This window comes from Drosophila miranda, chromosome XL, assembly GCF_003369915.1.
Source record: "Drosophila miranda strain MSH22 chromosome XL, D.miranda_PacBio2.1, whole genome shotgun sequence".
Taxonomy (NCBI): domain Eukaryota; kingdom Metazoa; phylum Arthropoda; class Insecta; order Diptera; family Drosophilidae; genus Drosophila; species Drosophila miranda.
In genome coordinates, this window is record NC_046673.1 from 16,244,264 (window position 1) to 16,259,984 (window position 15,721).

Consider the following 15,721-nt stretch of genomic DNA (forward strand, 5'->3'; position numbering starts at 1 on the left):
TATTTTTAAACTGATTCGATTGCATCATTTTTATTCTCAAGCCCTAAACTTGAACGATCAATCTTAGGTGCTCGTAACTAATGAGTATTTCGCAGATAGACAGATAAACTCAGGTGCATAACAGCTTATAGTGTGCCTCTCTGCTGTTGCTGGAGGGCTGAAGTGGCGGCTCCACCTAATTGTGGGAGCCTGATTTCCCCAATTACCAACAACAAAACAACAAAAAACCACTATTGTCTCTCGATCTGAACTTTTCTCTTTTAATGAACAATTCACACGTTTCGATAATTTTGTATAAATTAAACTTAGAAGCTAAGCAAAAAAAAAATATATAAAACCAACAAAGACTCCCCCTCAAGATCTCCTGCCCAGCAGTGCCGCGCCAAGGGCCAGGGTCACGGCCACGCCCAGCGAGATGAGACCACGGCCATGGGTGATCGTTGCTGCTCCGCCCCGATAGCCATAGCTGCCGGGATATCCCGGATCGAGTCGGCCCCCCATATTGTAGCCCGGCTGTCCGGGCTGTCCCTGCCCGTTGTAGGAGAAGGGCCGTCCGTGCTCATCCGTGCCGCTCACATAGTAGCCACCGTTGCCACCCGCTCCGCCATACGTGCCACGGGAGTCGACGCCCGCATAGCCGTAGCTATACTGCGGGTCCTGGCTGCTCAAGCTCCCCGGCGGATGCATGCCTCCGCCCGTTTGGGCATTCGACCAGGCGCCAACACCGCCATTTCCATTGTTCCATGTTCCCGTCTGACCATTCACTGCAACAAAAATCAAGAGAAGAAAACACTTAGTTACGATCTGGAAGAGGGGTATTCAAACGGAGAAACTATTCATTTTCGAAAGTGTTGTCTGGTTTTTTAATTATTTTTTATTTGTTGTTTTTATCTATATTTGTTCTATATTATATAGTTGATGTATTTTTTGTTTGTTTTTATTGAATTTTGGTGCGTTTTATGTGCTATATCACCGCGATCTATATAGAACTTTTTGTTTATTTTTTAAATTAGCGTTTTGCACCGTGCTTTTCACAGGTTATGTTTTTTTTTGTAAGTCTTTCAAGCGATTTAGATGTTTATCTATCGCATGCCAGCAGCTTATTTTTGTGCACTTTTCCATTGTTTTCCCTGCACTCTGACGTGTTGTCGTGCATGATGCTCTGCCGCTCATCAGGTGATCGACCCCACACCGACCCACTCACCCGCTACGAGGAGCCCGGCCAGCGCCAGATAGAACACAATGCTACCGCTTATGTACCGCTTAAGATTGAGACGCGTTTCAGACATGTTCACCGCTTGAGCGCTCGGCTGCAACTAAATCGCGTCCAGAGTGTTGCCAGTGGTTTTAAACTCGTTTCGAGCCCAGGCCCAGGCCCAGGCCGGGCTCTCAGACAGCAACAATAACTTGATCACTGTTAGCGATGTTTTTGTATTTGTGGCTTTAACAGCGAGTCATCGCTGGTTGTTGCTGTTTGTTTTAATTGTTTATTCAATTACCCTTTTTGGCGCTGTAGCACGGGAAGGGTGTACGAGGTGCGGCTGGTTCACGATGAACTCAAAGGGGAAGCGAACGGAAATCTATTTGGGAATCACCTTTAAAAAAGTAAGATTAAGCCAGCCACAAAATGGGAATTATAATAATTTGTAAATAGTTTTGCATGTAAATCTAATATGCTTTAATTTGTACAATATTTTTTTGTAGTATTCTGTGGTTTTTGTGACTAAAATGTTTGAAACGAAAGCACCAATATAAATATTAGTAATTAGTATTATAGGAGGCGAAATCTAAATATTTCCTAGTTTCCAGATAGTTTGCTTAAACATTTTGTATTTAAATTTCTTATTCACTTTGCCTTAAGCCCAAATCCAAGAAAAGTTCACTTTTGAAATCAAGATTTTCCAAGATTTAGATGGTATTAAACGATTGAAACCATAGAGCACATATGTAATACTCTGTTATATACTATATATTAATACATTCAGTGACATAAACAACTATTGTTTATGGTAAACATTCTTTAGCCTCTTCGCCTTTTGAGCGAGCCGCTCTTACTGATTCTGTGGGTATTAATGCTGATCTTGCTTTTCCATAGACTCAGGCATAGATCGCCAGCACTAATACTGATGCAGTGGTACTCTCTTCATAATATGCCTGGGAGAACTCTCGCATTAATAACAATATCAATAAACATTCTCATTCAATCCCTTCTTTCTTGCGTTCAATATGGTAACGCGACAAAGCAGTCATACAAACAAACATATACATATGTACATTTGTATGTAAATGGCTATATAATTTATTTTCAAATACAGAACACGCAAATTGATGCAATGTAATGTTGATGCGGTCGAACGCGACGTGAGAATCGCAGGCTGGGGCTGAGCGTGAGTTTTTTTCCGGTATAGAACACGTTAATTTGTTGGCTCATTAATGGAATGATGTGCACGACACGGGCCCGGGGCCAGGGCCAAAGGGTTGTCAAAATGTTGATCGTCGTACGACAAATAGCAAATGTCTCAACCGATATATGTACGTGCTACTACGCCTTTGAAGATCCCCCGAATCGCATTCAACTCGACTGTCTCTCCTTGGTTCCACATTTTACATATAGGTATGCAGTAGTAGTCTATAGATATGTTTCACACATTCCAAGGAAAGAGCAGTGGCTAAACGGTAGTCAAAAGCCAAACAATGCATTCGCGTTGTTGGTATAAGGCCTAGACCTAGGCCGGCAGAAAGAAAGGGAAAAGTGCCAGCACAATCGTGGGGCAAGTGCAAATTATTTGCTTTCTCGGTGCTGTTTGTGACGTAAACTTGGGCCTTTTGTGGGCCCAGAGCATACGAGTATCTAGGTCGGGGCGATATTGTAATATATACATACATATGTGCCTATCCATTTAGTGCTATCCGAAACTATCAGACAATATCAGACTGAGTAAGTTTATTTATTCATTATATTCCATTGAGGCAAATGGGGTTTAAGCCTCGATTACAGTTCTCTAGCCTGTACCTACGATTTACATACGATTCAGCAATGCAATAGCAATAGCAATAGTAATAGTTTGAACTGAATGCCAGGGAGTTACTGCCAGCGAATGACTAAGGCTAATACGATAGGGTTTTGAACACCAGTAAGTAAACACCAGTAAACTTGGGTAAATCAAAAATATAATAGTTAGGATAGTTTGGTCTTCATGCTCCTTAGTTCTTTCATATGAAATATCCAAGAAAAAGATCTCACAGATCGAAGCGTTTGTCGAACGGTATTCTTAACCAATTTGGTGGCAACGCTGGGCTGCCACAGAGTTGCCACCAGGCGCACAGCCTCTGCGCATTGATGCAACACAACCCCCAGGGTTGTAATCCAGCTAAGGGTATGTGTAACTCTCTCTCTCTCTCTATACTTTTCTCTCCGTGCTACTCTCTGTTTGTGTGTGATTTGGGTTTTTACTACGTTTGTGTTATTGTTTTTCCCTTTTGACGTATTTTCGAATCGTTCTCTCCCCTCTCGGGTCACTGTCTGACATTGGACGCGTGTTGGGTGGGGGTGCAGGACGTGGTGCCGAGAGTGCGATTACGATTTCGAGCTCGGGTGCAAATTGCGAACGCGAGCGCGAGCGCCACCTGGACTGGCTTTCTGTGGTACTTTTTCGGTCTTTTGCTCTGTTGGTGGATACTCTTTCCCATCGCAGCGTTGGGAGCGGACTGGTTTCGTGTTTGCGGGTGTTTGTTTGCTTGCTGGTGGCTTGGCTTGTCGATTCCAGCTCGTCCGAGTGCTGGCTGTAATCAACAAAATGCAGCAGAAAATGACCACAAATCGAGCCAGTTTGGAGTGAACTCTTGTGCACCGTTCAAAGTGTGACGAATTCCGACAAATAAAAGCCGATAAATAAGCGGGAAGAGCCAGAAGGATAGCAGGACAGCAGGACAGCAGCAAAAGCGGAACGAGAAGAGAGCAGGTGGAGGTGGAGGTGGAGCAGCAGCAGGAGCAAGGGAAAAGCGAGTCCAAGAAGAAGCAGGATACAATTTCCTTGCATTCTTTCAGGCGCACAAAGAAAATGAGCGCTAAGGTAGGCCAAGAGTGCGCCTCTTCGTGTATTTTTGTTTCCCTTTTTGTGTATGTGTGCGCGTGTGTGTGTGTGTGTGTGTGTGTGTGTGTGTTACAGTGCTTTAAGTGTGTGTATCTGTGTGATATCAACAATGCTGCAGGCCATCATTTCTGTGTCCCTCTCTGTCTCTCAATCTCACCATTTCAATGCATCCGCGAACTCCAATTCAAAGCTGTAATTGCCTTTGCTGTTGAATAAATGTGATTAAGCCACGCCTCCCCCTTTTGAGGCGCCCCCAGAGATTGCACCCTTAGTGACACATACCTCCCCCCCACCATCCCCCTTCGGTAGGAGTCAGAGAAACGGTTGTTATGGTTATGGTCCCTGGTAAATGGTATATGGTATACATAAATTGCAAGCACTGCACCATAAATTGAGTTAAGACCCGCAACCAAGACTGATTTCTAACATATGCTGCGACACCCGTGCAGAAGAGGCAGAGAGAAAGAGAGAGAGAGAGAGAGAGGCGGAGACGCAGTGCAGTGCGAGAGAGAGAAGGAGATAGATGGATGGCCGCAGAGATGGAGAGAAAGAGATGATTGTGATAAAGGGTGCTCTGGTTTCACATTTACAAGTTGCGTGGCAACCCGAGAGTCGAGCTCTGTTTGGCTTAATGAATCTGCTGCATGCAACACAATGGAAGCCTCCCTGTGGCGCCCCACTCCCTTTGACACATTTGAGTGCTATATATAGCGACGAATTCCATTTAGGAGCGCCATCAAAGATGCTTTATCGCTTTCCCGAAATGTGCGGCCGATGGTTAAGGGTCCGTTTTCAGAAGAATTTATTTATTTTGCCTTGATTCGGCCATTTCCAGCGAAAGAACTGCAGAGATAAACTTTTTCCAAGTATTAATGGACACCCCAAAGAGTTTTTGCTGAAAATGTTTCTAGGAAATTCAATATTTCTTTGAAGGCAGAAGTGGCACATTTTTCCTCTTCTGACTCTTCATTTTTGGCCACTTCAAATACAGCTTTTTATACCCGGTTCTCGAAGAGTCTAATGGCATATTAGGTTTGTGGCGAAAGTGGATACAGTATATTCTTGATCAGGATAAATAGTCGAGTCGATACAGTCATGACAGTCTGTCCGTCTTGTTTGACGCCTAGTTTTCAGAGACTATAAGAGACTATCCAGACTCCTGTGATATCACACTATCACACACAGCTCCTTTCGCATAGAAACTGGCCATATCTAGCAGATTGCCGAATCTGGATCAGATCAAATCAATATCATAGCCAGAAGGAATAGAAGAAGAAGGAATATTCTTTCTCTTACACACTCTTCATCGTGGAGTGTACGCCCTCTGACGGAGGAGAGCCCCCTCCCTGTGCTATAAGGCCTTTCAAGCAGCAATGGAAATCCACAAAAGTGTAACATTTGTCTGATGGAGCTCGTGTTGATTCTATTCTTTACAATAAATCTGTCCTGGAAAACAGAAAATATTTCTGTTAAGTGATCGAACATTTTTACAAACCACACAGAGCTCCTGTTGATTTCTCTCGCCGAATTCCCCCATCTCTCTCTTTCTCTCTTGCTCTTAATCTGAATGTTTGTGGAGATTCGATTTCTGGCTTATGGAGAGTGCCATTTGACTTTTGGCCGAGAGCAACGAGAAGTCCTTGTTAGGCATATGCCGTTTAATGCCTGTTTACATTCCGCTGTCCACCAAATGCCCGTCACTGCATGAATGTGTTTAGCTGTCTAGCTGTGTATCTGTGTGTCTACATTGTCTGTATGTATGCATGTATTTTGTGTTTACATTTCGTTGGAAGCGCAACGGCTGGCAAAGCCATAGCTGGCATCCATAATCCATGCACCAGGAGGTGGTGCGGTGGTGCGGAGGTGCGGAGGTGGAGTGTACAACAAAAGGGAAAATAAAAGAAAATTGTGAAAAAAATACGAGGAATAAACTGCGCAACAGTTTTCACTTCACCCCGGAGCAACCTCCTTCAGGCCGCCCCGCTCCGCCCTGGTCCGCTCTGGTGATGGCGTTGGCGCTGGCGTTGATGGTAATAAATTGAATTCCCTGCCCTTATATTGTAAGCCAATACAGTGTACATAGCGCACAGTGTTCACTGGCCATGCTGGATGTGAAAGGGCTGTAATTCAGCTTCAAATTCAAAAATTTAATCAGCTATATGGTTTAATTGAAAGCTATAATCAATTACTAGAATAGACTACCCTCGATAGCTGTCATAGATAAAATAAATAGTTTAGTAACTCTTAAAAAAAAATGCTTTCATTTGATAGCTAGAAGACACTCTGTTAAAAGAATACTCATCTGATATGGTATTTGAAATCTGAGCCAAAAAAAATTCCATTTGCTGTGGCTCCTTTTGGCCCAGTGATCCCCGTACCTGTTTCACCCTGTTTATATGATGCGCAGTCCTTAATCTGCCTCAGTGTGAGTGTGGGGTCATGATACAGATTTACATAGATATCGCAAATATGTAGATATAGAGGATAGATAATAGATGCCCGCCTGCTGGACGATAGACCAGCAAAATGCAATTAAATGGGACGGGACAAGCGCGATAAATGTGTCCACGACATTTATGGGCCAACAAATCGGGGTTTTTATCACCCGTATCGGGCTCCCTCATTTTGAAAATTGCTTAGGAATGCCTACCCGCCAAAAGTTACAATTGATGTGTGTAAATAAACAATTGCGAAGACAACAACAGAGACCCAAAATGCACATAAATAATAATTTATAATGAATACTCACTCGAACATTCGTTGGGTATTTCTTGGCATTAATTGAATAAATGTATCTATAGCCGACACCCTCAGAGTGTACTCTCTCCAAGGGAAACAAGGAGTCCACTGCTTTGGCCCATTTGTATCTATACTTTACGATAAATAATATCTTTTCTACTTGTAGTTTTCTACTTTGGTCTCGAGCAGCGGGTATCTTAAAGTCGCCAATAGCCATATCACTTCTTATCCTCGTACTTGTGCCTATACAATATTATTATTAAGAGTGCGTTCTTTCCCTGGTTCTCTTTGCCTTTACGTTGGCCCCATCTCCGGTGCCAATGAGCGCAAACAGCCAGAGCCGGAGCCACACATACAGCCGCAATCGAGTCAATTAATTTGTATACAATGCAAAACTATTGGATATATGAGTACGAGTATGGGCGAGGCGGGGTGGCAAGTGGCAGGGGGCAGGGGGCAAGGGTGGATGGCCGGGCAGGGCCTTTTGAGTGCCGAAACATCGGCGGGCCGGGGCGGGGCGGGGCGGTGGCGTCAGCAAAGTGGTTCCGTTCGTTCCATTCCTGTGCGGCAGGCGGCAGGCAGTTCGCTCGGTGCTCGGCGCTCGGCGCTTTCAGTGCGCATCCAACGGTCATGGGCTGAACACGAACACACCACGTATATCGGCGCCGCGTTCTGTTATCATTATCCCATTGAAGACACAATAATACACACAATACAACCCCGATACGCATAAAACGACATCCAGCCAAAACAAATACACTTAACGCTTCTTCAGTTTGTTCGGGCCGACATTGCTGGTTTTTGAAAATGTGGCTAACCGATTGCCGAACGGTAGGTCGTGCCCCCACTTTCCCATAAGCCAAATACCATGAAGTGCCACTGGGGTTAAACAGGACTCGAAGTTAGTCTTCTACAGTTAGAGGTGATCGTTAAATGGCGGACCACAAAGAGGACCCATGTAAAAATTGCTTGGGGAATGGTATATAAAGAACACTTTCTTAATCTTTAAAGTCGTCTTCAGGTTGTAAATACAGTTTTTCAGGTCCGTTGATCAACAATTAGTAATATTCCAGATATCCAAACAGCTAGATCAAATCGTATGCAAATCGTAAAGAGAATAATCTATAATCTATTATCAATGATCTGTTGGCCGTTCTGCATTGCAAATGACACAAGGGTTAAGCAGAGAACACTCAAGAATATCTCGAGCAGAACATCTCCGAGGTATGAATGGGGGAGCACCCGGCGTTGGGTTGGGAATGCCAAAACACTGAAAAGCGAACATGCGAAAAAGCTCTGCGAATGTTTATGAATTTATACGTAGGTATATATTGGTATCCACAGATACATATTGCTTCCTCTAGCTGTAGCTTATCCGATATTCGAGGGTAAACATGTGATAGAACGGAACAAAACAAAAGAATCACACGTTTTGGGCCACTCCAAGCCCAACATATGGTACGAGTATCTCCTCGTATAGATCCCCAGGAATATATCCATATGGACGTACTTGTACATATATTTGGATGGACAAATTGCTAAATATAATGCGAATCTCATTCCAGATGACACGCTACAAACAGACAGAATTTACAGAAGATGATTCAAGTTCAATTGGCGGCATTCAACTGAACGAAGGCACAGGCCACACTGGCATGCAAATACGCTATCACACAGCGCGGGTGAGTTTTGCCTTCCTTCACCTCACACTCTCTGTGTATCTGTATCTTTTGCCCTACCCCTAATTCACACTCCCTCCACCACCACCCCCTCCTTCTCCCCCCCCACACACAGACAAGACACTAAGTCGGTTAGCTTTATCTGTTTCTTTATGACAATGACCTAAAAAAAACTGGAAGCAAATGAGGCCAACGTGAGCGCTTTTCTCATTCATTTGAAGGTTACCATTTGACAGTGAAAAGTCGCTCTGCTCTGCTCTGTCCCTGTCCCTGTCCCTGTGTGTATGGGTCTGTCGGGTTGGTTTGCCCTAACATATGGGTTGACAGGGTTATATGGGATTGTCAATGGGTTTGCTCTGCATTTGAATGGCAACATAAAAGGGGCTTGAATTTCCTTCTGAAACTGAAATATAAATTAGCTAAAATACTAAAACACTAAAGTCTCATAATGGTGGAATGTCCAACAAAAAATGAGAGCCATTCAAGGCATTTCTATCGGCTTGTTAGCGTATTTTCCCGTCGTTGTGGTTCCCATCCAATGCTTATCCATTCCGACATCCATTTCTCCCGTCGTACCACTGGACGTGCGGCAATGTGTGTGGAAAAATTTAGCCGCAAGTGGCTTAAGTACGCGAGATTTCTTCTGTGGATACACAAGTTTGAACTCATCTGAACTGTCGTCGTGCTGTTGTTGTTGTTGTTGTTGTTGGATTCTGTTTACAAAACAGCTTCTATACACAGACACGCACAGACAGATTGGATTGGGGAGAGTGTAGGGTAGCACACAAGACGGATGTACTGTGTTCTATGTGCTGTGTAGAGGCATGTGATAATGATTCTCGCGATCTCTCAGGCTACTTGGAACTGGCGCTCAAGGAGTAAGACCGAAAAATGGCTGCTCATCACGACGTTTGCGATGACGATGACAATCTTCACGCTGCTGATCGTGCTGTTTGCGGACAGCAACAGCGACAAAACGAAGCACATTCTACACGTGCAGCCGCACAAGAAAGGTAACAGTTTCCCCTGATCGCCCCGAGTCCCCTGAGATCATGAATCTAATGGTAAACATTCTTTGGCAGATTGCCCATCAGGGAGCGAGGTGCCGTGCCTGAACAAGCACTGCATATTTGCGTCGAGCGAGATCCTGAAGTCAATCGATGTAACAGTAGATCCATGCGACGACTTCTACGGATATGCATGGTAACAAGAGCATTCTCCTTTAAGACCCAGACCCTGATGCTCCTGATCTTTCTCCAACCAGCAACCAATGGATCAAGAACAACCCCATTCCAGAGGGTAAGTCGACATGGGGCACATTCGGTAAGCTGGAGCAAATGAATCAGTTGATCATCCGCAATGTGCTCGAGAAACCCGCCGCGACCTTCAAATCGGAGGCCGAGAAGAAAGCCAAAGTGTACTATGAGTCCTGCCTGGATGCCGATGAGCACATGGAGAAGCTGGGCTCCAAGCCCATGAACGATCTCCTCCTTAAGATCGGTGGCTGGAACGTAACCCAGAGTGGCTACAATGTGTCCAACTGGACCATGGGAAACACCCTCAAAATACTGCACAACAAGTGGGTTTAACTAATTCCAGTCACTACCAAACTCGAAGACTATCCCTTTAATGTCTTTCTCTCTCGGACAGATACAACTTCAATTGCTTGTTTGGCTGGGCGATCGGGGAGGATGACAAGAACTCCTCGCGTCACGTCATCCAGATCGATCAGGGCGGCCTGACCCTGCCCACAGCCGATTACTACAACAACAAGACGGACAACCATCGGAAGGTTCTGAATGAGTATATCGAGTACATGACCAAGGTGTGCGTCCTTCTGGGGGCCAACGAGACCGATGCTCGCGCCCAGATGCTGGGCATCATTAACTTTGAGAAAAAGCTGGCGAATATCACCATACCGCTGGAGGATCGCCGCAACGAGGAGGCTATGTACCATCCGATGAAGCTACGGAAGCTGGCCAAGCTGGCCCCCTTCCTCAACTGGACGGATCATTTTGACAATGCCCTGCAGATGGTCAATCGACGGGTCACCGACGACGAGGTCGTCGTTGTCTATGCCCCCGAGTTTCTCAAGAATCTTTCCGATATTATCATGAAAATGCAGCAGACCGATGACGGAAAGATGTGAGAGCAAACATGGCTTATATGTTATTAATTCTGGCTATAATCCCGATTATCCCCATTATTTGCAGCACCTTGAACAACTATCTCATCTGGCAGGCGGTCCGCACCCTGACCAGCTGCCTCTCGAAGCCGTTTAGGGATGCCTACAAGGGGGTGCGCAAGGCACTGATGGGATCCGACGGTGGGGAGGAGATCTGGCGCTACTGCGTCTCCGACACCAACAACGTGGTCGGCTTTGCTGTGGGGGCGATCTTCGTGCGTCAGGCCTTCCATGGGGAGTCGAAGCCGGCGGCCGAGCAGATGATTGTCGAGATACGGGAGGCCTTCAAGCACAATATGCAGAACCTCACATGGGTGGATAAGCAGACCCGCGAGCGGGCCATCGAGAAGGCCGATCAGATCTCCGACATGATCGGCTTCCCCGACTACATCCTCGATCCGGCCGATCTGGACAGAAAGTACGCCGACTTGAACATAACTGCGAATGCATATTTCGATAACAACCTCCAGGTGGCCATCTACAACCTGAGGAGCAACCTGAAGCGCCTCGACCAGCCCGTGAACAAGACCAACTGGGGCATGACCCCGCAGACGGTGAACGCCTACTATACGCCCACCAAGAACCAGATCGTATTCCCCGCCGGTATCCTCCAGACGCCCTTCTTCGACATCAACAACCCCAAAAGCCTGAACTTTGGGGCCATGGGCGTGGTCATGGGCCACGAGCTGACACACGCCTTCGACGACCAGGGCCGAGAGTATGATAAGTTTGGTAACATCAATCGCTGGTGGGACGCCAAGAGCATCGAGCGCTTCACCGAGAAATCCGAGTGCATTGCCCGCCAGTACAGTGGCTACAAGATAAACGGACGCAACCTGAATGGCAAACAGACGCTGGGTGAGCTCTTTTATTTCCGTTTGTTTGGGAATCATTTCAAAGTTCATTCCCTCCAATGAAAACAGGTGAAAACATTGCCGATAACGGTGGCCTCAAGGCAGCCTACCACGCCTACCAGCGGACTAAGAGCGAAAAGGAGGCGGACATCCTAAAACTACCCGGTCTAAATCTGACGCATTCGCAACTCTTCTTCGTGTCCTTTGCCCAGGTGCCTAATGCCTTGTGATAATCACATCTCTGAAAATGATTGTTAATGCTTTGGATTTCGATTTCGACTAGGTCTGGTGCTCGAGCACTACAGAGGAGACGAATCTGTTGCAGGTGGAGAAGGATCCGCACTCGCCTTCACAGTTCCGGGTGATCGGGACCCTGTCGAACATGAAGGAGTTCGCCGAGGTCTTCCAGTGCAAGCCCGGCAAGCGCATGAATCCGACCAGCAAGTGCGAGGTGTGGTAAGAGAGCACTGGGCACTTCCATAGACAGATGGAGGGAGAGAGAGAGAGCGATCTCAGAGCAAGCGATGGCTACTCGTAAAGCCATGCTATATGATAACTATGGATATATGATATATGATATATGGATAACTAAACGCAGACTAAGAGAAGCGTCTTCGCTGTGCTATTTCCGTTTCCTGTGTTTTAATTTTATAGTTGTATACCATTCTTAACATTTGTCTTAACCTTTTGTCGAAAGACCGTCAGTCATTGTGCCTATGATAGAAATGATTGAAACTGACGATAAATTCATATTTTTACTTTGGCGATTCCGCACCGGGGGAACTGCTGCGACTGGCAGTGCTCTCGAGCAGCGAACCTCCATCAAATGGGACATCCTAAAAACTACATACATAATTTGGCTGAGTGTGTGCTCTTTGGGGTAACACAACAAAGGTCAAAGTCAGAGCCAGAGTCTGGCTGATATATACATATATATATATATAGATAACGATAAATGATATATGATAAACGATAAACTTAGCTATTTGTAGAACTATGAATGTATATTGTATGTATTATAGAGATACCGAAATATCGAAGGACACGAATCGGGACAACTCAAGTCTAGAAAGTGGATTAATAACACGATATATTCAGCTAGAAAAATCTATTGGAATGACTTGAGTTCTCGAAATGTGAAAGCGAGATAGCTAGTGATGTGTGTGTGAAAGCGACAGAGATAGCGATAGCGAAAGAGAGAGAGAGTCTTAAGCTTTTGAGTTGCCAAATATGAAACAGAAATCGGAACGAATTTGAATATAATTTATTTCATACGAGTATAAACTAAACAAAATTAAAATGCCAATTGGTTATTTCAAACCTGTTTCAATTGGTACATTTCGTTGAGTCCTAAATATCGAATTGAAACAATAATTTGTTATTATTTTCTCGCTGTGCCAGACAGAAAGAGATTTCTCTCTCTTGCGGGCGTGATTGAGACATGGAAGAGAAAAGAGAGAATAGGTAAAAGAACAAAACACCAAATATACTCTAGAGAAGAACAAAAACACCAAATATACTATGGATGATCAAGAAGATTTGATGGCGTGTACTACCTACAGAGAAGAATAAACACCAAATATACTATGGATAACCAGATATCGAAATTATATAGCAATTCACCTAACAAAGACATCTGAAAGCGTTTTCTTTTGTACAAACGAAAAACATATCGTTAGCTGTACAAAAAAGAATAAACACCAAACCAAACCAAAACAAACCAAACCAAATCAAGTGAAACAACCCAAGTGGAACTTAATCGAACACCAAATTGGGCTCAATTGGGCCAAATAGCTTAGCCATAAGTAATCCGAATCAATCAAACAATAAACGCACAAATCGCCATACTTAGCATACGGGTACGGGTCAGAGTATATGGCCAAAGAAATATGGTTCCTGGAGGCCTGGACTCAACTCTCAAGGGCGAGCAGAGTGCCGCTTTGGTTTTGGTACATTTACGGGTACATATACGAGTATCGTACATACGACTAATGCATTTACGTAACTCTCATTTACTTTATTTCCGTTGATCGCTCAGTTCTGAACAGATGGAAACCAACAACAAACTACAGATATCAAGCTAAAGAAGTTTTATATTCTATACATGTATGTATGTATATGTACTATATGATAGTTGAAAGAAATCATACAAAAACAATTTAAATAATTATGATAACGTAATATTATACAACCGACATACATACTATACATACCGATATACATTTACTGAATGTTTAAAGAAAACTTATTTTTATTGTCTATAAATAGTACGAATACAGTGATGCATCCATGCATCTACAATATACATACACACACACACATACGAGTATGTATGATAAAACGGAAATAAAATTCAACCATAAACTTGACTTCAAAACTCTCTATCTATAATTTTGTGTGATTTTTCTTATATCTGGTGATTCGAGAGGTTCAGCAGCTGCTTTTCATCAAAGAATTGCATATTTCAAGAAGCAATTTTCTCGATTCGGAATGGATATTTATAGCGGGAAGATGCTGTCTTAAACTTCGTCTTAAAAATGTATCTCTTGAATGCAGTCCTTTGAGAGGTGTTTTATTTTGACACTGAATCATGTCTGTTAAACATTCTGTGCAAAAAATTCGAGACCAACCTGCACTAATGCTGACGGAATATTCAATGCACGACTTGAACACAATACCAGTCCTAGGAATACAACTGAATCGAGGAATACTTGCATTACTAAACGTATCACAAAATATTTTTAAAAAGAGAAACCACATGATGTGTTAAAATTGTGCTTGAAAGGACAGAAATTCCGTTTTTATTGCATTGATCATCTCCAATCATCGCTGTGTAATTTATCCATTTTTCTGAACAACGTAATGTTTAAGGTTTAAAGTAGAGGTTTAAGGTAACAGAATATATAAGTACAGACGTTTATATAACACACTGTATACAGCAACATAACTATTAGACCGAATAAACTGCAGACTCTGCAGTATGTCAGCATCCCACCCGTGATCACCCACTCGTGATCGTGATTCCGCCTACATATACATATGCAAGGGTAGCGCTTTTATAGCCCGAAAGTTATAGCCCAATTCAGACCTGAGCCCAAAATTGAAAAATAAGATATTTCCTATGGTTCTATGGCAGCTAAATCAAAATTAAATTGGGGAATTTGTAGTGTTCAATGGATATTGATTAGCATTTTCCATTGTGACGTTCAGCAACTTCTGAAACTCATCTTCTTTTTTGTCAGCTTGTGTGTCGACCACTTATGCTGATGCGTGCGTGTTCTCTGTATACCTAACCTTAACCTATATTTCTGAATAAAATCAGTTGTGACATACCCAAGTAAGTTTTGAATTATAAGTTCTTACTAATTCTCGTATAAGTAAGTACCTCTTGTGGCTATGTTTTCCGTGCACACTGCAAGCCGACAGATTTCCAAGTAACAAAAATCAATACGATACCAACCGCTTAGAGTCCTTTAATGTGGTTTGTTTTTTACATCGTCATCATCATCCCGGCCAGACTTAATACGGGCTGAAAAACGAAGTTTTCCCAAGAAATTTGTGAGTATTTTGCATTTTCTTTCGAAATTTCTTTCATGTTGCGGTATAAATTTTTCTGATACTCGTATTCCAGAGAGCTCTGGGGCAAAATTATTTAATACTGTTTCGGCAGTACTTTATTCCATTGAATTTTTGTACTTTCGGTACTGCTCCCATTTTAAATTGCTGAAAATAAATGCCGGAATTGTTGGCCAATTCCTCGGTCTTAAAGTTGTCGAACTTTGACTTTATGACAAAGTTCTGATAAACTTTTACTGTTCCCACATTCACCCGCCAGCACACATTCGTACACACATGCGTATACGTATACCTGTGGAGAAATGCCAGCAAATTGCTTACATAATAAATAATAATAATAGCGTGCGATTTTTGGCGCAATTTAAATTTATTTATGGCACTTGTTTGTTCGCATGTCAGGCGCAAGTTTTAGCCAGACATTTTTGTGCCCACAGCCAGCAGCCAACAGCAGTCAACAGCCCACAGCCCACAGTCCGCAGTCCGCAGAGATTCGACAGACGATGGAACTGGAACTCGAGCTGGAGCTGGAGCTGGAGCAGGCAGTGACCGTTACCTGGTTGGGATGAAGAGGTTGGGTGTGCCTGGGCTTGGATT

At 43.8% G+C, this 15,721-nt stretch overlaps 2 protein-coding genes across 3 annotated transcripts; one reads left to right on the forward strand and one right to left on the reverse strand.

The window, feature by feature from the left end:
* Positions 1-238: 238 nt before the first annotated feature.
* Positions 239-1,327, reverse strand: LOC108150750 (glycine-rich cell wall structural protein). Its single transcript, XM_017279047.2, has 2 exons — positions 1,205-1,327; positions 239-764 (listed from the first exon to the last, which is right to left on the reverse strand). Exons 1-2 carry the CDS (start codon positions 1,287-1,289, stop codon positions 355-357), a joined length of 495 nt encoding a protein of 164 aa, XP_017134536.1. The 5' UTR covers positions 1,290-1,327; the 3' UTR covers positions 239-354.
* A 2,204-nt stretch (positions 1,328-3,531) lies between these two features.
* LOC108164852 (neprilysin-3) lies at positions 3,532-13,920 on the forward strand. Of its 2 annotated transcripts, none has more exons than XM_017300781.2 (9): positions 3,532-4,073; positions 8,399-8,515; positions 9,366-9,525; positions 9,595-9,715; positions 9,777-10,091; positions 10,163-10,657; positions 10,726-11,555; positions 11,621-11,763; positions 11,835-12,011. In XM_017300781.2, exons 1-9 carry the CDS (start codon positions 4,062-4,064, stop codon positions 12,009-12,011), a joined length of 2,370 nt encoding a protein of 789 aa, XP_017156270.1. In that variant the 5' UTR covers positions 3,532-4,061. The 2 variants fall into 2 exon arrangements, with proteins under 2 accessions (XP_017156270.1, XP_017156269.1); XM_017300780.2 differs by lacking the exon at positions 3,532-4,073 and adding an exon at positions 7,431-7,664 and having other exon boundaries at positions 11,835-13,920.
* Positions 13,921-15,721: the final 1,801 nt, after the last annotated feature.